Source organism: Euprymna scolopes, chromosome 5, assembly GCF_053919585.1.
Source record: "Euprymna scolopes isolate OS-2025 chromosome 5, ASM5391958v1, whole genome shotgun sequence".
Taxonomy (NCBI): domain Eukaryota; kingdom Metazoa; phylum Mollusca; class Cephalopoda; order Sepiida; family Sepiolidae; genus Euprymna; species Euprymna scolopes.
Window position 1 is genome coordinate 118,079,279 of NC_136486.1, and position 22,041 is coordinate 118,101,319.

General features: G+C 34.8%; 1 protein-coding gene across 2 annotated transcripts in view; it reads right to left on the reverse strand.

Moving 5' to 3' along the window:
- The window catches only part of LOC145276965 (protein O-linked-mannose beta-1,2-N-acetylglucosaminyltransferase 1-like), a 260,297-nt gene that overhangs the window by 82,967 nt on the left and 155,289 nt on the right, over positions 1–22,041 (reverse strand). For both annotated transcript variants that reach the window (XM_080128508.1, XM_080128507.1), the window contains 3 exons: positions 21,431–21,507; positions 16,774–16,867; positions 6,149–6,198 (listed from right to left, as the gene is read on the reverse strand). In XM_080128508.1, coding sequence (XP_079984634.1) covers positions 6,149–6,198; positions 16,774–16,867; positions 21,431–21,507 — 221 coding nt within the window. The remainder of the gene's footprint in view (positions 1–6,148; positions 6,199–16,773; positions 16,868–21,430; positions 21,508–22,041) is intronic.

The following is a 22,041-nucleotide window of genomic DNA, read 5'->3' on the forward strand; positions in this document are numbered from 1 at the left end:
AATTTAAGATTTAAGACTAAGTGCTCTTAAGAAAAAAAAAATAATTTCATGAAATCTTGTTTAATTAAAAATGCTATTTATATGTATACTCTGCTTTTATACATTTTAATGATGAATATCGTAAATAGCACTCATTTCCATTTCAAAAACTCATCACACAGTTTGAATTCTAATGATTACGATTCGTCAGAAAAAAAGCAAAACGCATTCTTTCTACTATTTACCAACAAAAGTCATTGTCAAAGTATACATTATGGTCAGCCAAAATGTGAGAATAACACTAAATATGAGAACTAGTCTGAACTGTGGTTAAATCTGACTGCCCAAAATTTGGTACACTGCTGTCCAATACTTGCTACTCCAGTTTATAAATCCAATACTTGTTACTCCAATATCCAACTCCAACATTCGAATCCAATGCATACTACTCCAACATTCGAATCCAATGCATACTACTCCAACATTCGAATCCAATGCATACTACTCCAACATTCGAATCCAATGCATACTACTCCAACATTCGAATCCAATGCATACTACTCCAACATTCGAATCCAATGCATACTACTCCAACATTCGAATCCAATGCATACTACTCCAACATTCGAATCCAATGCATACTACTCCAACATTCGAATCCAATGCATACTACTCCAACATTCGAATCCAATGCATACTACTCCAACATGAAAAATCTAGCTTTTTATTTACCCCAGAATCATCTCATTTACTTATCAGGTGACAAGATTGTAAACATATTAAAAAATCAGCAGCCATTTTTTTTCCTTCATTTTTTTTGTCTGTGCCAGACTCTATAAGCTGTAGAAAAACAGGTTTGTAATAATTTTTAATCACATGAACAACTGAAATAGTGCATATCATCAATTCTCGTCTACAAAATTCAGAAATATTATATTCAGTTCCTTTTATGCACAACTTAATGTTTCAATTCAAGCTTCATTTTTAGTGAATGCAGTGCTAAAAATTTTCAGAAAAAACAGTTTCCTTACTAAATTTTCGGATAGCAGGTTGGTTGCAACAGAATGTTTTTGTACATGTAAACATTAAAGCGTATGGAAGTGTAACCTGATGACCGTGAAAGAATTAAATATACGTTCTTGGGTTAGTAGATGTAAAACAGTTGAGGTAGCAGAGCCAGTTCGCAGGGGAAGGTCAAGGAAACATGGGATAAAATGTCAAGGATAAACTTGAGAGAACAAAGAATAAATAAAGACATGGCCAGAGATGGTGTGGAAGTCAATTTGTAAAAGCTGTCCACCATATGCCAGCATGTAAATCGGATGTAAAACTGAATATGATGATAATTATGATTTAATGATTACAATTCTAGTTCAAAGTTAATTAGTGATATACTAAAAGACAGAATCCGTATGTATGTGCATAGACTTATTTCTAATAATCAACATTGTTTTTGTAACAGTGTTACCTTAGAGCAGCTTGAGATGGCATCTTTTCTAGCCTGAATCATATCTGCATCATAACTAGAGTTATGACAAGAGAATATTCTTATAATTGTTTTGACTCTCGAATCCAACACGATTAATCAACCGAGAACCACATCACATATAAAAGCATATAAGATATCAACGGATACACACTCAAGAGTCAAAACAAGGAAAAGAATATGCAGTTGTCCTAGCCCTAATCATAACCCATGCACAGCTGCTCTTAGCAAAACCACATAAGATGGTTACCCAATCATGATATCACTATGGAATGCCGACCTTCTGTAAGGATTGAAGCCCTACTTGACAGTTATTGCCCAAGTTCTCAGCAACTATATGCTTACAACACCCAGGCAGTCGTTGATGTGAAAAATAAGAAAAAATCCAAAAACTATAATTTTTTTTAAATATTTATCCATCAAAACAAATCTATGACAAAATTAATTAAAGTAACCAAAACTAAAAAAAATAAATAAAAGTTTCTTTTTGTTATGAAAGATATTGGAAGCACATGGAAGAATCGAAAATTTATATCCCAAAGAGAGAAGTGGGTTAGAAGAAAATTCCATGAATCCGCCCAGCATCAATCATAAAGCCAAGAACTCATTGTTCTCTGCCGCAGCCAAATGTCTCTATTTTGCGAGACAGTCATATAATTTGGCACCAAAACAAAATCTATAGCTTCTTGTCTGTCAACTAAGCAAGAATGAATTTATTTTTATGGAATCCCAACAGGGAAATAAAATTACTCCAGACAAAAGAAGAAGGTGCAGATGAGGCAGAGCGTGAATAAAAGCATAACTGATAATAATATACTTGAAAGAGACATCCATAGTATTTGCAGACTTAAACTCTTAGCATTTGCTTCTACAGCATCTGGCAACTTGCGATCCACAAATCAAAGACATAAATTTTCATTAACTCTCCATTCTTGTCAGAGGACAAAGAGAATCCTGGACAATTCTAAGAGCTTTATGTATTGGTTTAATAAAGCATAGATAAGGTCATTACTTATTTTGGTGAATGATAGGTTTTAGACAATGGAAACAGAAAGAAAAGAGATGGAGAAAGAGAGAAAGACAAATATATATAACGGGAATAAAAACTTTGTACATTTTTCATTAAATGTGATTTGTTTCTATAAAAGTCTACTTTTACCTTGCTTAAACATATTTGCATACCAGGTCTTAATCAAGGGTTGACGTGAGGAACAAAATTGTTATTTATTATTATTGTTGTTGTTGTTGCTATTATTATTATTATTATTATTATTATTATTATTATTATTATGTATCTAAATAAAATTTTATGTAAATATTTTCAGTATTTCCTTCAACAGTGCTCAATACATAAGTAGAACTAGGCTAAGTTTTGAAAATATATATAGCAATTAAGCTACACAGAATTTTCCCTATTTCATCCTCATGAGTATTCATCAGGCTATATATATATATATATATATATATATATATATATATATATATATATATATATATATATATATATAATACTTCTTTTAACAAATTAAAAAGGTACAAAAGTAATAGCTTGTTGACTCATGAGCACTTTATGCGGTTGAATATAATTAAATTTATTTATATAATTAAACTTATGAGCACTTTATGGCTAACTGGTGGTTGAATATAATTGAATTTGTGCTCATTTTTTCATTAAACACTAATCCCTTATAATACTTCACTATGCATTGAATGGATACAATAACACTTAGTGTTGCGGAACAAAGATCTATAGAAAATTTTAGACAGATCGACCCAGTAGTTTCTGAAAAGAAATTCTGCAGTAAATGTGGTATTGTGGTGACTAACCCCTATTAATCCCTAACTGTGGATCAAACAGATACCATAATACTCTACTCACTGTACCTTATAAAAAAAAAAAAAAGGTCCATGCAAAATTTCAGCTAGGTTACTCAGTAATTTTCAGGAGAAAATGGAATGGACTGAAAGACAGACATACTAAAAGAAATATAGATGATAATTTTGCAAATGTTCTGGAAGGATGCAAAGAGGTGGATGGTATATAAGGGGGTAATAGACATTAGAAGGAACTTAATTTCAGCTTATATACATGATAATCATCCAACAGACATATACATAACAATTACCTAAGCAAAAAGTCAAATGAATAAAAAGTAAAAATGCATAAAATCAGCACAAAATAAGGAAATAAAAGTATAAGAAAAATAAAGATTAAAGCAAAAGACATCGATCCACTTACACATTTGATAATTTCAACATGTTTCTTTCTGTACAGTTACAGACCTCATACAAACACTTAATACACACACACATTTTGACTGCAGAAATTCTGCTCTGGACCAAAGTATCAGAGGTTTGCAATAACAGATGCTACATACAAATTTATTAGGACTAGGCTATTATCCACTATCTTATGTAATTTTCAAACACAATTATAGACACATTAAGTCGTTATAATAAAATGCTACATTGCATCCTAGGAGAAACATCATCAAAATTGTGACATCCATAGAGGAAGGAGTCCCTATTTTTCTCTATAAATATTTAGTCCTCCCATTGCTACCAGCTGACACCGGGACCTATTCTACATTTTCCTACGATACTTACATTGCACCCATCGTAACTGGTTATTAGCTGCATACGCACGGGTACCATTATTTATTTTTCGATATTGAAGCATCTTTTCAACCCTTACATGATCCTATTTTCTTTGTTGTCTTGTTTTCATTTGTTTTATTGGGGGCGTTTTTTTTATTATATTTTTCTTTTTTTTTAACATTTACTATTACTGTAGACGATTTTACTTACTTATATATTTTTCTAGGCTTCAGTCATGTTATTTATCATGTCAACTGCATACAACCCATACACAATGTTATTTTTTTGTTTCATTTTCCTTTGTTGACAGACTAACAAATCATAAAAACTTTATATTTTTATATAAAACACACTATTAGACCCAAAGGTTCAAATAAAAACCAGAAAAAAATTTCATTTTTATTATTTTTTCATCATTTTTTATTTGACTAAATTTATGCCAGTCAGGTCGCCATATTACTTTTATAATTTGGCATTTCTAAAGTTTGACAGATTGGCCTTTTTATGGCCAAATTTAGCCTTTTTTACGCTCATAAAACAGTTCCATGAAAGAGCATTAACAAGGCTAAAGTTGGCTTTAAAAAGGCCAATGTGCCAATCCTTAGAAAGGCCAAATTTTTAAACGGTGACTTTTACAGGTTTTCAACTATGCTGAATTAAGACAATCTCTTAACTTTGGTTTTGAGATTTAAAAACATGCATTATGCACAGTGGCTGCCAGATTTGTATGCACATGGGATAAACAAATCTACTTCTCTCCACTTGACACAACCATCCACCAATTTTTTAGGGTTTATAGTCTTTGCAGGTGGGTATGCTGACAATGAATATCAAGGTTTGTTTTTTCATCAAGATTTAGAAGCCGCAGGATGAGATTATATTATACTTAATCTCTTGGTAGGGAAAACAAAATTCCAATGTTTAATATATAGAGAAATTGTCCATCACTGTTATGTTCATCCTAAACTTAAATGAATGTAATAAGATGACCACATTGATAACTGTTAAACTGTAATCTCTACTATTATATAAAAGGAACTGTGTGTGTGCGTGAGTTCACTCTCTATGGACTCCAAAATGGTTGAGCTGATTTTTATAAATTTTACGTGAAGATCTTTTATGTGCCAGCCAATGTTCTAAGATAGCTTTTATATCGAAATGTCTTCAATAAGTATCAATAATCGAAATAATCCAATGAAAGAAGGAACAGACGATTTTGACAAAAGTTAACACCTTACACAGCCTAACATCACAAGTGCATTTGAGAATTTTTATGACCACACAAGCCGAAAGGCTTAACATAAAATCAACAGTAGGTTCTTTGATATGAAATGAATGTTTCGGTTTAAAGCATAATTGTACCATGATACTTGACCTTTTCATTTTATACTTAAATTCAAGCCATTATCACTGCACAAGCAGTAAGGCCAGGCATATAGAATCAACAGTAGCTTCTTTGATATAGCAGGGGTGCATTTAAAATGAATGTTTCTGTTTAGAGCAAAACTGAAGTAATATACCTGACTTTTGCATTTTAAACTTTCAAGCCATAATATATAATTTTTTTTTTTTATAAAATCAACCATAGGTTCTCTACAGTGCAATGTAAACTACAATGTATTGTGGACTGTCACTGCAGGAGGCATGTAAAACTTCCTCCCAAATGGATCCCCAACTAGAGCTGACAATCAATCAATTTGATTGAAAAATGAGTGATTTCACCTATTTCAGTGACAATAAAAATATAGAAGTGTGAAACATTCATTGATCATCATTTAATCCCAAGCAACGTCGGGTCTCCCTGCTAGTGTGAATATAATGAGATCTTTTAGATAGCCATACTGTCAACATATTTCTATGCAAAGGAAATGCCATGTAATTACGCAGTGACCAATTTATAGAAACATTTTGCTATGTAAAGAGACCAATCTCTTGAAGCAATTACTCCATTTTTAAATGAATAAAAAGAAATCGTTATGATACTGGCCCAATATATGAACCAGTTCTGTAGAAAGGAAATTAAAGCAACTTCACTGAGATAAATGAAAGACTAAATCTTGATAAAAAGGTAAAAGTGGTGTTTACCTGTTGAGGGAACACATTCCAGGCCATATCAATAGCTTTCATCATCACCTCTGTAATAAAGAAAAAATGTTGGAAACTGTAGGTATTCTATAGCAAAAATAAAATAAGGTAATCAATTTTAGACAATCAAATTATCACTTCATAAATTGTCTACTATTTTTTGCACGCACATATATAGGACAAATTAAAGTTATATTATACTATGATTAAAAGAAAATTTCGGAGCAAAAAGTATGTTTTCTTAAGATTGAAACTAACATTAAATCATAGTATATAACACTTATCTGCCATTTACTTGGACCTCCATTGCAAATTTTGCAATAACTATTAAAGCTAAACTATATGAAAGAATTGTTTTACATGCAAACACGCATATATATACCATATATGTTTCCACACACGATATAAACATACAGATATATATAAACATAGAAATGAATATTTATTTTTATTTTATATATTTCTTTATATTATTTTTATTCTATTTTAAGTTTGATTCATACATTTTTACTGTACTTTATATGTATTTCATATTTTTCTATACCCCTCTCCCTACATATCTTTTTTATTCTTTATATATATATATATATATATATATATATATATATATATATATATATATATACAGGGGGATGCAAAAGTAGGTATGCAGTGGTCAAAAAAAGAAAAAAACGTATAAAGTTTAAGGCAATTACTATACAGACAAACAAATATTGCGTAAACAAGTAATAATTAGCATGTATAATAAGAAACACATGTAATAGGAAGCCCTATTTCCACAGGTATTCAAATTGCTTGCCGTCAGCATTAACACATTCCTCTAATCGAGAACGAACACTCATGCACACTCTAGAACAAAGATCTTTATCAGCATCAATTTCCTGACAAGCTTCCAAAATGAACTGAATCATGTTTTCGACAGTGCGAGGCTTGCGTGCAAAAACCTTATCTTTTACTGTGCTCCAAAAAAAGAAATCCATAGGAGTTAAATCTGGCCAGTGTGGTGGCCAGTCAATGGCGCCATGGCATCCAATCCATCTGTTGGGAAATTTTAAGTCAAGTAGTGCTCGCACAGTGAGTGCAAAATGAGGTGGGGCCCCGTCTTGTTGAAAATAAAAGTCATCATTTTGGTATTGTTCACGTACTTGGGGTATTATTGTATCCTGCAACATGTTTAAGTACACAGTTTGATCAATGCTCGTGTGAAGAATAATGGGGCCAACAACACCTTTGCAAGAAAGCCCTGCCCATACTGTTACCCTGGGTTGATTGAGTTGTTTTTCAATAGTGATGCGAGGGTTTCCGGTTGCATAATAAACGCAATTGTGTCGATTAACGGCACCTGATAATTTAAAGTTTGCCTCGTCAGACCATACAATTTTATTTAGAATACTGTTACCTTCAAGTTCCTCGCTCAGGATGTTTTCAGAAAATTGTAAACGATGATCCGAGTCATCTTCCAATAAACCATGTATCAATCGAGGCGTGCACATCTTTAGACCGGCACGATTCATCAGGTGCCCCAATGATCTACGCTCAATACCAAGTTCAGATGAGGCTCTGTATTTTGATTTCTGTGGGCTCTGAGTGAATGCCTGAGCAACTTTGAATTCATTTTCTTGTGTGGTTACAGTAATTGGTCGACCACTTCTCGGTGCATTGTGGATATTCCCTGTCTGTTCAAATTTGTCACGCAGTCGATAAACCGTGAGCCTTGTTGGGGGAGGTGTTGCAAAGGTTTTGACCCACTGTTCTCTTACGCGTTCACTATTTTCTGTGTTCCAGTATTGTTTTAATATCCATTTTCGCTGTTCGTCAGTCAAATTACCGGCCATGGCTAAATTGCCAATTTAACTGAAAAAATAAAAATAAATGATTCAAAGTACATGCACTTTAATCGAAAGGAAATTTAATTAATAAAAACAAAAGACTAAAAGTATATGCATTTTTACTTTAAGGTATGTAGCTTTCAGTTCAATAAAATGTCAATAATTTCAATACTGTATACCTATTTTTGCACCCCCTGTATACCCTATATACTATCTTTTTATCGCTATTATCACCCACCTCTTATATATATATATATATATATATATATATATATATATATATATATTATTTAATTTCTAAGCTAATGCCATTTTACCAGTTTTTAGCATTTTTGTCCTTTTCTGAAAAGAAACATTAGATTTCAAAATATCATGGCTAGAATAAGTTTTTTCTTTTTTTCTTATTGATCTGATGATGTAATAAAATTTTAGAAATATAGTGCAGCAACATTGCACTACATTTGCAAATTTTATTTCTAAAATAAGAAAAATTCTGAAAAGTAATATATCTCTACATGGACAATGCCTGGTAAATACGACTATTATATATATAAGATTTTCTCGGAGGTGTGGTGGGCGGAAGGTGGGAATATGGACCTACCCCACCCTTGTTAAAGCCATTATTTTTAGAGGGGAGAGGTTAAGTGATCTTTTAGCTTGGCAGATATTTATTGTCCTGGATTTAAAATTTCTCATATCCTTAGGTGGTTTATGGTTGTATATCTTTTATTGGTGGAAAGAATGAAGAATAGCTAAGAATAAAAGAGTAAATAAATATATATAAAATAAATAAAAATATTGTGTCTGCACAAATAATTAACAAGAACATAAAAGTAAAGATATACAATAATATATTAGGAAGAAAAGTTATATACATATTTACATGTCTTCAGATATACTTCAGTTGGAGATATTCCGGCAGGTGGCGTGTTGCATGTCTTACTGGAGGCAGCATAAGTGTCTTGCCTATTTGACGGTCGTTGCCGGACTCTCCCGGTATTGGTGATCGATACCTTTATATATCTCACTCACCCGCCTATATTAATTAGTAGGCATCTTCACAACCCCCCCCTCCCAAGATTTGAAGTCGTGTAGATTTCAATATCTTTTCCTCTTGGGGTTCATTATCATTGGTTCTGTAAACTTTTTTTTTTTTTTTTTATTACATTTTCACCCCAAACAGGGCAAATTGCCACTTTGGTGTAGGGGGCTACTATCAGGGGCAACAACTACTGGGGTACTATGTAGGGATTTGGGCAGCAAGGTGTCGGTTCACGTTACACTTGAACTTCTGCACGTCAGTACTGTTGGGGAAGCAGGGACCTGGAATGGAATTCCAGAGTCTTGCGGTTCTGGGGAAGAAACTATTGGAGTAAAAAGATCTTTTACATCTAGGGACCTCTACAGTGTGGGGGTGGGATCTAGTAGCCTGTCGGGTTTGTCGAGGGTGCTCGCGTCGTGGGGGCACAAGTGATTGCAGTTCATCAGAGCATTCACCACTAAAATACTTGTAGAACAGGCAGAGGGATGCAACATTTCGTCGATGGGACAGAGGCTGAAGCTTAGATGCCAGTTCAGGGCCTATCAGATTTGCGACTCTCTTTTGAACCTTGTCAAGGAGCGAGAGACTAGTAGCAGATGCACCAGCCCAGATGTGGCAGCAATACTCCATACATGGGCGAATGGTGGCCTTATAGAGGTACAGGATACTTTCGGGTGTTAGTAGTTTTCTAGCACGGTAGAGAGAGCCTACCTTTCTTGCAGCGGCCCTGGCAATGCCTTCAATGTAATTGTTCCAACTCATGTTTCCTGTGAACGTTAGGCCAAGGAGTTTGAAAGATGGACTCTCAGATAAAGAGTCGTTGGCCATTGCTATTGGTGGTAGAGAGGGTTTCTTGTAATTATTGAATGAAACTAGTTTAGTCTTGGCAGCATTGAACGCGACCAACCACTTTTGTCCCCATTCCACTACAGATTGGAGGTCTTCCTCTAGTGTTTCTGCCATTTCTTTAGAAATGTGTTCATTCGTCTTCCTGTCGTGTCTGCCATAGAGTGTATATATATACCCATCTCAGAGGCAATGTTGTCGGGGAGGTCATTTATGAATATCAGGAACAATAGAGGTCCAAGGATAGAACCCTGGGGCACTCCCGCATTTATATCATATTGTTTAGATGTGCGACCGTCGAGGACTACCTGGATTTTTCTCTTATCTAAGAAGGATTTAATTATGTTAAGTATTCTACCAGTGATACCGTAAGATCTAATCTTCCTGAGGAGACCCTCATGCCATACCCTGTCAAAAGCCTTAGATATATCTAGAGCTACCGCTCTGCCTTCCCCCGCTTTGTCCAGTGATTGGTATATACGTTCAGAGATCACGGTGAGGATGTCTGCTGTGGAACGGGCTTGTCTAAATCCATATTGTTTGTCAGTCAGTAGTTTAGCATCTGTAAGATGATGGACTAGAGCATGGTTAATTATGGTCTCAAATATTTTGGCAAAAAGTGGGAGGAGGCTAATGGGGCGATAATTTGATGGGTCTGTCCTTTCGCCAGAATTCTTGAATACTGGTACAACAGAAGCAGTTTTCCAACAGCCCGGAAAGCAAGCTTCATTAAGACATTTGTTGTAGAGTTTGGAGAGAACTGGAGCTACTTCGGCTGAGCACTTTTTTAATAGCACAGCTGGGATAAGATCGGGTCCACATGCTTTTGAGGTGTCAAGGTTTTTTATGATAGCATGCACCTGAGCAGGGGTGGTTTTCAGATCGTCTAGTGTGGCGTCTGTCCGCATAGGAAAGTCAGGTAGGGGGTGGTTGGAAGGGTCCAGTGTGGAGTTTGAGGCAAACCGACTGGCAAGCATGTTAGCCTTGTCGGTTGCTGAGGAGACAACCTCGTGATTGTTGGTTAGTGGGGGAATTGTTGATTGCCCATTATTTACTACACTGTTGTAGATTTTCCAGAAGTCTCGAGTTCCTAGTTTTTGTGCTTCGATGCGCTTTTTAGTGGTTTCCGTAAATTCTCTCTTAGCTGTCACTATTTCTTTCTTAACGTTATTTCTAGCTTCTATATACTTCACTCTGTTTGAACTGGACTTATGTCGGTTAAACCTACGGTATGCATGCTGCTTTTGAGTAATGGCAGTTGCACAAGTCGACGTAAACCATTGGGGAGAGTGGGGCTTACTATAAAATTTCCGCATGGGAACATGCGCTTCGATTGCAGTTTTGAACCAGTCAGTGGTCTCGTTTGCACACTGTTCAGCAGGGAGAGAGAAAATATTTTTCCATGGAGCATCTCTAATTAGTTCCCTGATGGCTTCCCAGTCAGCCTTTCTTTTCCTTCCCGATCTTCTCGGTTCAGGCATGGTTTGTGGTGGTTCGATATCAAACGCTTCGTATCGTATATCAATTGGATTTTCCTTTTCATTAGGTTTGTCATGTTCGTTGTCTTTTATATGACGTTTTCTCAATTGATTTTGATGTCTTTTATGTATCCCTTTTGGACCTTTTATCATGTAGATCAAGTCGCCGATCCGTTTATCTACCAAACTCCCAATATGAAATATTATTTTTCATACATTTAAAATATACATGATCACCAGGTTTAAACCTTTTACGTGATGTGTGCGTAGTTTTATTGACGATTGCTTGCTTTGGTATTAATTTATCAAACGGTGATTTTATTTTTCTAGCAAACATTAATTCTGCTGGCAATAATTTCAACGGTGTATTTGGTTTCTTAGTTATCCTGTATATTTGCAGGAATTGTTGTAATGCTTTATCTGTCAGGTTCCCTATTGATTTTCTAAGTGCATGTTTTATCGTGTCTACGAACCTTTCTGCTAATCCATTTGATCCAGGGTGGAACGGTGGTGTAGTTATATGATTTACCTGAAAAGTGTCACAAAAGTCCTTGAAATCACTTGATGTAAATTGTGTTCCGTTATCTGTGACTATAATGTCTGGCACACCAAAACGTGCAAACATTTCATGCAGAAAACTTATTGTGTTATTTGTCGTCGGGTTCTTGAAACGCTTTACTTCAGGCCATCTGGAAAAACTATCTACTATGATTAGGTAGTATTGTCATTCAGTCGGTCCAGCAAAGTCTATATGAATGCGTGACCATGTATGGTCAGTTTTTTCCAAGGTTTATGGACTATCGGTGGTGCATTAGTGGCTAACGCACAACCTTTACACTTGTTTACTGTTAGTGAAATATCCACATCCATGTTACGCCAGTAAACGTAACTCCGCATAAGTGCCTTCATCCTATTTATACCCGGGTGTCCTGTATGAAAATCATGTAAGATCTTTTTCTGCAAGGTTTTCAGGATAACAACTCTTTCACTATATAAGAAAACATCATTGCATATGGAAAATATGCTTTGCGTTTTTTCATCATTTTCCCTTATTTTTTTCTTTATGTCTGTGATATGAAATCGTCATTTTCAGCCTCCCTTTTTATATCGGTTAACGTGACTGGTAATTATTTTATTATATTTGCCACCATGTTTCTTTTCTTATAATTGGAACGTATAGCTGCAATTACTGACTCTTCAAGAGTTTCCTCCATTTTCAGTATAAGTCTTGACAGGCCATCTGCATGACCTATTTTTTTTTTAATCCAGATGTTTTATTTGAAAGTCATAATTTAGCAAAATCGTACCGTAACGGAGTAGGTGATTTGCCGTATATACTGGCAAGCCCTTTTTTGAGCCGAAGATTGTCACTAGGGGCTTGTGATCAGTTTCCAGTATAAAGTGTCTCCCGTACAGGTAACGGTGGAATTTTGTCACCGCGAAAATGATGCTTAACCCCTCTTTTTCTATTTGAGAGGGAGCCTTTTCTGCCGGAAGTAGTGCCCTGAATTCGTTCGAGTTTTTTTTTACATACACTGTAGGGGCTGCCCAGACGCTAGTTTCCATTTTCGATAAGATGCCTGTTTTTTTTAGTCTATCTAGCTCACTATTTATTTTGTCTAAACCAGCGAACAGTACGTTCCGTTTTTTCTTAAACACCGGTGTTGCATCCTTTTTTAGCTCGAACAAAGTCTTAAATTTATTGCATCTTCCCAGTCCAGTAGTAAATATTTCTGGGAATTTCTTTTTTAAATCGTTTTTAATATTTTCTGATGTTGGAGTGCAACTGGTTATTTTTCTACAAAAAGCGTTCATTGGTTTATCCCAAAGATTGAATTTTTCAATCCAGTCAATTCCCAGTAAGTTCTCGCTTTCTTTAATTACGAAGATTTTCAATTTCTTCGTCGTGCCATTTAAATTAATGCGCAGGATGACCTCTCCTTTGAATTTTATTTTGTTTCCTGTCACTGTTCGTGCACCTTTACTTGACTTTTGAAGAGTCGGTTTACCCAGCTTTTTCCAAGTGTTTACGTTTATTAACGACAAATCCGATCCAGAGTCAAGCTGAAATTTCACTTGTTTGTCGAAAATATTTACTGATACATATTTTCATAAATTATTTTTCCCTTTGTCATTTGTTGTCATTTGGTGTACTCTATTTTTTGTTCTGCATCAAACACTCTTATGTTCAACTTTATCGCAATTGTAGCACCTGATATTTTTGTAAGGACAATCCTTTTCCAAATGTTTTTCATCACATCTTCTGCAATTATTACCCGATACTGTCTTTTTATAATTCCTTTGATTATTATCGTAATTTCGTTTTCTGTAGTTATTATATTGATTATTATCGTAATTTCGTTTTCTGTAGTTATTATAATTTGAGTATTTATAATTTGGGTATTTTTTGAATTTTGACTAGTCTCAAAATTTCTTTGTCCAGAGTTTCTGACAGGTTTTTTAATCTTCCTAATGTACGCCACTCCTGCTTCTTCTATATCCCTGGAATCTTTTTTTAATGATACTGCCCTTTGGCAATTTTCTGCTAATTTCTGCAATATCAGGCCTTGTTCTGTCTCTAATTTTGAGAGAACGCGTCTTCGGATCTCTGAATTTTTTGTGGATACTAGACCCTGTGCAAAGATTAAGCATTTGAAATCGTCCACCGTGAGTTCCGATAATTTGAAGTTGTCACAGTTTTTATTTACTACTGACGCGTATGTCAGGTAGTCCTGCTCATCAGTTTTCTTAAGATTCTACATGATAATCACTTGTGGAAAAGAGACATGTTCGGTTCGAATAACTCCTTAAGAAGCTTTACGGTCTCAGCGAAATCTAACTGATTCGTTCTCCTTGGCAATATGAAATCAACAAATTTGCAATGTTCACTGGTACCAAGCTTTCAAAGTAATAAACTTACTTTCTTTCCATTTGGCCAGTTTTCGCAGTCTGTTTCGAAAATATCTTCATACCTCTTGAAGTATGCATCAAAAGTTTTATCCTCTTTCAGTACGTATGTGAACACATCTATGCTGTTAACAATTGTTGTGTTGGAGAAGGTTGTATTACTTTCTTGTATGGAATTAGCTGTTAATCTTTCTAATAGTTCTTTCTGTTCAAGTTGCATCTGCTCGAACCTTTCTTCCTGCCTTTCTAGGCATTTTATGAGTCATTCATTTTGTCTTTCGTGTCTTTCGATTCTGCATGAACTGTATCATTATTTTAGCAAATTCCTCTATCTTGTTTTTTTTATTTCAAAAATTAGGAAAATCAGTCTATTTTACTAATTCACTTTTTACAATAACTACGAACAACTGTTTTTTAGGTTCGCTTTTTTTTCTTTTTTTTTGTGTCAACCGAATTCTATCGATATTTTATTTTTTACGTTGCACCTTTCTTTTTCCCTTTTTCTATTGAGGGATAACAAAAAATGTATTTTATTTTTTTCTCTTAATCCGTTAAGTTTTGTAAAAGAAAAAAAAATCCTTTCTTGGTACAGCTGAAAAAAAAAAAATCACTTTTCTCCTTCAAGACAAGCGAAAACACCTTTTTTTCTTTGACTTTCGTAGTCACTTTGAAATGGTTATTGGTATTTTGCCTTCAAGTATCCAGCGGTTCGAATATCTCACTCGACAATTTTATAGTTACTTCCGTTTGTTTTTCTTTTGTTTTGAGTAAATCTTCGCTCGACAAATTTTGAAGTTACTTTCGTTTGTTTTTCTTTTCTTTTCGACCGTGATAACTTTCCGCGTAAATTATTTTTCAAATACTGTGTTGTGTCTAACAGTGAATTCTCGAGTAAATCTTTTTCAAAATCCTCGATGTTACTGTTGTGTTCAAACAGTAGTTTTTGTTTTTTTTCCTTCGAGTACGTTTTTTTTTTTAATCTTTCTCGAGTACATATTTTTAGTACATCACTGTTGAATTTAGTAGTGGATTTTAACCTGCGTAAGTCTTTTTTCGAATTCTTGATACCACTGTTGTGTTTAATAGTGGATTTTATCCTGTGTAAGTCTTTTTCGAATTCTTGATACCACTGTTGTGTTTAATAGTGGATTTTATCCTGTGTAAGTCTTTTTTTCGAATTCTTGATGCCACTTGTGTTTAATAGTGGATTTTACCCTGCTTAAGTCTTTTTTTTTTGAATTCTCGATGCTGCAGTTGTGTTTTAATAGTGGATTTTATCCCGCGAAGTCTTTTTTCGAATTGCCATCGCCACTGTTGTGTCTGCACAAATAATTAACAAGAACACGAAAGTAAAGGTATACAATAATATATTAGGAAGAAAAGTTATATACATATTTACATATCTTCAGATATACTTCAGTTGGAGATATTCCGGCAGGTGGCGTGTTGCATGTCTTACTGGAGGCAGCATAAGCGTCTTGCCTATTTGACGGTCGTTGCCGGACTCCCCCCCCCCCGTATTGGTGATTGATACCTTTATATATCTCACTCACCCTCCTATGTTAATTAGTAGGTGTCTCCACAACAAAAAATAAATAAAAACACAAATAAAAACACTTATTAATAGGTAGTTCCCAACAGTAAAGAAAGGACAACAATAAAAATAACCTAGCATATAGATAGTAGCGACTATAGGAATATAAAAATACTTTAAATCAAAGCAGGAAAAGTAGTGTCCAGACTAATAGTTCTAACACCTACCAACTGTCAATGGCTTAACCTGCATGAAACAGCACTTTCCTCCCCCAGCACCTCTACTATGAAAACTAGAAAACTAAAAATCAAATGAAGGAATAAAAAATAAAAAATGAGAGATAAAAAAACAAGAGATAAAAAATAAACAAATAAATAAAAACAACACTTGTCAAAAGGAAATTAAAGTCATCACCAATAAAAGATATACAAACGTAAACAACTAAACAACTTAAGGGTATGGGAAATTTTAAATCAAAGGCAATAAATATCCACCAAGCTAAAAAAAACACCAAACACCTCCCTACTAATGATTGCTTCAACACAGGGAAACAACATCCCCTCTCCCCCCACCACCACACCAAGAAAAGCATACCCACCTCCGCCTGGAATGCAAATCACACTCAAATATCTTATAAAAACTAATGTTATCTTGACACCTGTTTCAATATTAATTCTTTTTTTGGTCTGATGAAATGTTGTCCCTGAATTGGGACTCCACTAAAACATGTATGCACATATGTAACCGATACTGTTTGTATGAAAAACAGACTATATATATATATATCAGTCAACACTTTTTTATCTTATGACGGATCAAAAAGATTAGGCATGATACTTTACCATTGAACAAAGATTCCTGCTAGTAAAAGTGGAATATATGGGTCACTCATATAGATGTTGTTTTATTTATTTTTGAATATAAATAAAATGGCATATATATATGTCATTTTATTTATATTTATATATAGTAAGAGTTAGACAACTTACCTGTATACCTTGTACTGCTCAACAATGATTTATTTTGAAAGCCAAATAATTCAGCTAATTCAGCAAATTCTGGAAACTTTTCATCCCAACAAACCTGTAGACAAAAGATGCCTTTATTAGTTTTAAAACATTCATGAATATTTTCCTGATCAAAAGTAAACAAACAAAACAAGCCATTAAAATCCATACAAAAGGTATTTAAGTAAAATTGATCACTTTGTGCATTTATGTTAAGCATTTTAAAACAGTGAATTTGCTTGGCCATAAAAAGGGGCTCAATAATTCCATAAACCCTATGTGAAGCCTGGCTTTTGACAAACCATGTATGTTTGCCATATGTATATAAAATGTATAAAAAGGAAAAACTAAAACTCTTCATACATTACTTTATTATTTATATATACAATAAATACAGATCCATAAGATCAAAAGTATAGGGATAAAGAGAGTCATCCACTGACAGACTATTTTGTTGCATCACAGCTCTTCAGTGTGGCTAGATCAGCACCCATCCCAATACCAGGATCAAACCAACAACCATTCGATTGATAGTCAGTGGGTCTATCCACCAAACTACTGATATCTTATGACGTTTCTCCTGTCCAGTCGGCTGTCCCTGCTGGGAAGAGAATTAAAGACTTATATTTACTGAAGGAAACGTTCTAACATGTACTGTGAAATACTACAGCAAAGCATGATCCCTTCTCTCCAAAAACTGAATAACAGGTCAGTGTTCCAACATGACAATGACCCCAAACACACCTCCAAGACGATCACTGCTTTACTGATGAGGCTCAAGGTAAAGGTGATGGACTGGCCAAGCATGTCTCCAAACTTGAACCCAATAGAACATCTTTTAGGGATCTTCAAGCAGAAGGTGGAGGTGCACAAAGTCTTAAATATCTGCCAGCTCTGCAACGTTGTCATGGAGGAGTAGAAGAGTATTCCAATGGCTACCTGTGAAGCTTTGGTAAACACCCTGCCCAGGAGAGTAAAGGCAGTTTCGTATAATGATGGTGGCCACATAAAATATTGACAATTGTAGTGTACGTTAATATTAACAACTTTCCCCAAGGGATGTTCTCACTTTTGTTAGTAGGTGTTAAGCTTTTAATGGTTATATTTTGAGTTATTTTGAGGGGAAAATAAATCAACTGTTATATAAACTGCACACAGACTACTTTTCATTATGTCGAAGTGTCATTTTGTCAGTGTTGTCCAATGAAGAGATATAGTTAAATATCTGCAGAAATGTGAGGGGTATACTCACTTTTGTAATACACAGTATATAAATTACACACACATATATATATATATATATATGTGGCAATTACGACATATTTTGCAAAAAAGGTATTCCTACAAATTGCACTGATGGGTTGTAAGCAACTAATGGCTTTCGTTTGTTCATATATACATTTTTTTCTCATTGTCTCTTATATAATTGGTTGTTGTTATGTGATCTGCTCTGGTTGAGAAGGCAAGTTCTGGACTGACGGACTCCACCACAGACATTGCACCTCTGCTTAGAGTGATAAGTTCTTAGGAGGTTCCAAATAGTGATGTACCATTTCTCCAGAGAATGTCTTTTACTTGTTTTTACTCATATTCGCCCCTAACAAGGCATCTCACCACTTGCATGTAAAGGGCTACTATTTGGGACTAAAAAAGATTAACAAGACGGAGATGCAACATTGTGGTGACAGGACAGGTTTTTGAGTTTAGTTGATAAAGTGGAACCTTTTAGATTGAACACTTTTTTGAACCCTATCCAAGAGGGAGAGGCTAGTAGTAGATGCAGTAGCCCAGATGTGGGAACTGTACTCCATGCATGGGTGAATGGTGGCCTTGTAGAAGGACAGGATACTCTCAAGTGTGAGTAGTCTTCTAGCTTGATAGAGGGAACCTACCTTCTTTACAGCAGCCTTTGCAAAGTCCTCAATGTATTTGTTCCAGTTCATATTGCACATCAATGTTACACTGAGAAGTTTAAAGGATTAATTCTCATGTAGGGTGTTATTTGTCATGGATATCTGTGGTTGGAAAGACGTCTTGTAATTGTTAAAGGAGAGCAGTTTAGTTTTACTAGCATTAAATGTTACCATTCATTTACAGCTCCATTCCACTATGGTCTGGAGGTCATTTTCTAATGATTCTGCCATTCTTCCCTGGCGCATGTTATAGAGCATTGTATCATCAGCAAATATATCCATCTTGGAAACAATATTATCAGGGAGGTCGTTTATGAATATCAGGAATAATAGTGGTCCAAGGATCGACCCCTGAGGTAATTTGCATTAATGTTATGCTGCTTGGAAGTACGTCCAGCAATAACAACCTATTTTTTAAGAAGGATCTAATTTTATTTAGTATACGTCCAGTTATACTGTACACTTTAATTTTCATTAGCAGCACTTTGTGCAAGACTTTGTCAAAAGCCTTGCATATATCAAGGTCTACAGCCCTGGTTTTGCCCACCTTATCCAGTACATGGTATATACGTTCAGTGATGACTGTTAAAATATCTGCAGTACAACATAATCCATACTATTTGCCAGTGAGAAGATTTGCTTTTGCAAGGTGATAGACTAGTGCTTGATTAAACATCTCAAAGATTTTGGTGAAGATTGGGGAGAAGACTGATAGTGCAATAATTGAGAGGGTCAGTCCTTTCACCAGAATTCTTGTACACTGGTACCACAGAGGCTATCTTCCAGCTATTTGGGAAGCAAGATTCAGCAAGGCATTAATTGTAGAGCTTGGCAGATACAGGGGCTAGCTCAGCTGAGCATTTCTTAATTAGTATATCAGAGATGAGATTAAGGACACATGCCTTGGAGATGTCTGTTTTTTATGATATTGCGGACATGAGAAGGGGTTTTCAAACTATCTTGTGTGTCTTCAGCTCACATAGGGAAATTTGGGAGGGAGTTATTTGTTGGTTGTAAGGTGGAGTTAGAGGCAAATTATTGGGCAAATAGTTCCACCTTCTCAGTTACCATGCATGGAACCATCTGGTTGTTGGATAGTGGAGGAATTACTGATTGCCCTTTATTCACTACACTATTATAGATTTTCCAGAAATCAAATGTTCCTATCTTTTGCAATTCGATACGTTCCCTGGTTATTTCAGTATGCTTTCTTTTGACTGTCGCTATTTCTCTCTTACAATGATTTGTAGCATTTATGAATTTTTGCCTATTTGTATTTGACTTATGACGTACAAACCGGCAGAATGTATGCTGTCTTTGTGCAATGGCATTGCACAAACTCAATTGAACCATGGTATAATACTTCTGTGTGGGAACATGCTCTTCAATGCCCGCTTTGCACCATTCAGTTGTCTCATTGGCACTGTTGGGCCATCTCTGATGTGTTCTCTGATGGCTTTTCAGTCAGTCCTTTTGTAGTAATTTGTTGTTTTAAGCCATGGCTCCTCACCTTGGGGCTGGGATTTAAGTGTGATGGCAACTGATACCACTGTGTGGTCTGCGTTTCCAAGTGGATTGTGGGCATTAGTTACAGAATCCTCAAGTACTGTGGTGAGGAATAGGTCTAAAAGTGAAACCTACTAGTGTTTACGATCTGGTAGGCAAGGTGGGAACATTACTATGTGTGTTATGGAATGGACTATAGAGAAGCTATAAGTAGAGTGTTCAGCTGCATCTGTGCAACCTGAGAAACCAAGCCTATCTATACTATCAGAAACATGACTTGAGAGAGAAAGGTAGCGAAAATATAAGTAACTAACATAGTGATGAAAGGCTAGTTGAAAGCATATAAAAGCCTGGTCATCCGATTCAAGACGCTGCTCTCTAGTTAAAGAGAGGATCCTATGAATATACACTCAAAGCCAGTACATATATCTATCCATGTTCTTATGGCAAATATCCTGTCATGTTAAAGTAGTTAGAGGGGATTGAGGAGCATAAGTTTGTTTCACCTGATGCTGCGATATACAAGACTCTACATCATCTATATTACTTCTAAGTCCACGGATATTTGTGAATACAAGCCTTGACTTTAAACTCCTACAGCCATCACAAGTATGTCATCTAAAGAGTGTTTCAACGTATCACACCTATTCAGTGTGGTTTACATTGGCAAGGACCTCAAGCTGAGATTGGAACCCAACCATTTTTTTAACAGTCAGATTTCTATCTACTTTGTCATCATCAAAAGCCATCAGCGAAAGAAACGTTACCATATACATGCATGGATTATCTTGGATGGGCTTACTCTAAGCAAGATAAAATAAAAAAGTTCATATGTAGTATACAAAAAGTAGTTTGGTATCTATTTCTCCAGCAGGGTTGGCACTACATGGGTACTGAGAGCTTACTTGCATTTCCATTTATCAACCCCTTCTCAAATAAATGAAAGTAAGTTCAGAGAGAGTGAATTTCCTAGGCCTGAGTTCTTTCTTTACATCTGTCTACATCAAATTATAAGATTTTACAGACAATTTTTCCAGCTGATGTCTTAAATGTACTTATTCAGGTTTTCACCTTTGAATCCAAATGCATACTCCACATTACCTTTAAACCAAATGTGTTAACATTTGTTATAAGAATTCAAATTTTGCAAAATAAATTCAAACATATAAAATTCAACAAAAATAATCAGAAAAAGATTTTAAATGCCATGTAAAACTTACTAAAACCATTTTAGGATTTAAGCCAGATTGCATGATAGTAGTCTGGAAGGTGTTTACAACAGCATTGTGGTCAACACCTGGAAAACAAAAGAAAATTGGTAAAAAGTTCAGATTGACGTCAAGAAATTACAATAAAACAATTTGTATAAAAATGATAAAAATGGTTTTATTTAAAGCTTGACATGATTAATCTGTTAGAGTTAAAATTTATTTAAAATTATGCATGAAATCTGAAGAAAATCAACAAATTTCCAAGATGGCAGTATACTTGATGATCGTTTATCATGTCAGGATCTTAAAAATAAAAAGAATTAATATTGCTTATACATGATTTTCAAAACAATTGTTTCCAACGCAAATGAATGAAGTGGTTTATTTTAATTACAATATTAATTACTTATTAAGATTAATAATTTTAGTAATGCAAATCTGTGATTATGTTTAGTTTTAGAATGAGATTTAATCATTAGTATGGATGAAGTATTTCTTTTTTATTGATGGCGAAATTAATAAAATTTTAACGTTCTTCTGACAGTTTGCTTCATTTTGATATTTTATTAAATAATTACAGGGTAATAAAATGCTTTTATTAAATAATTATAGGGTAATCA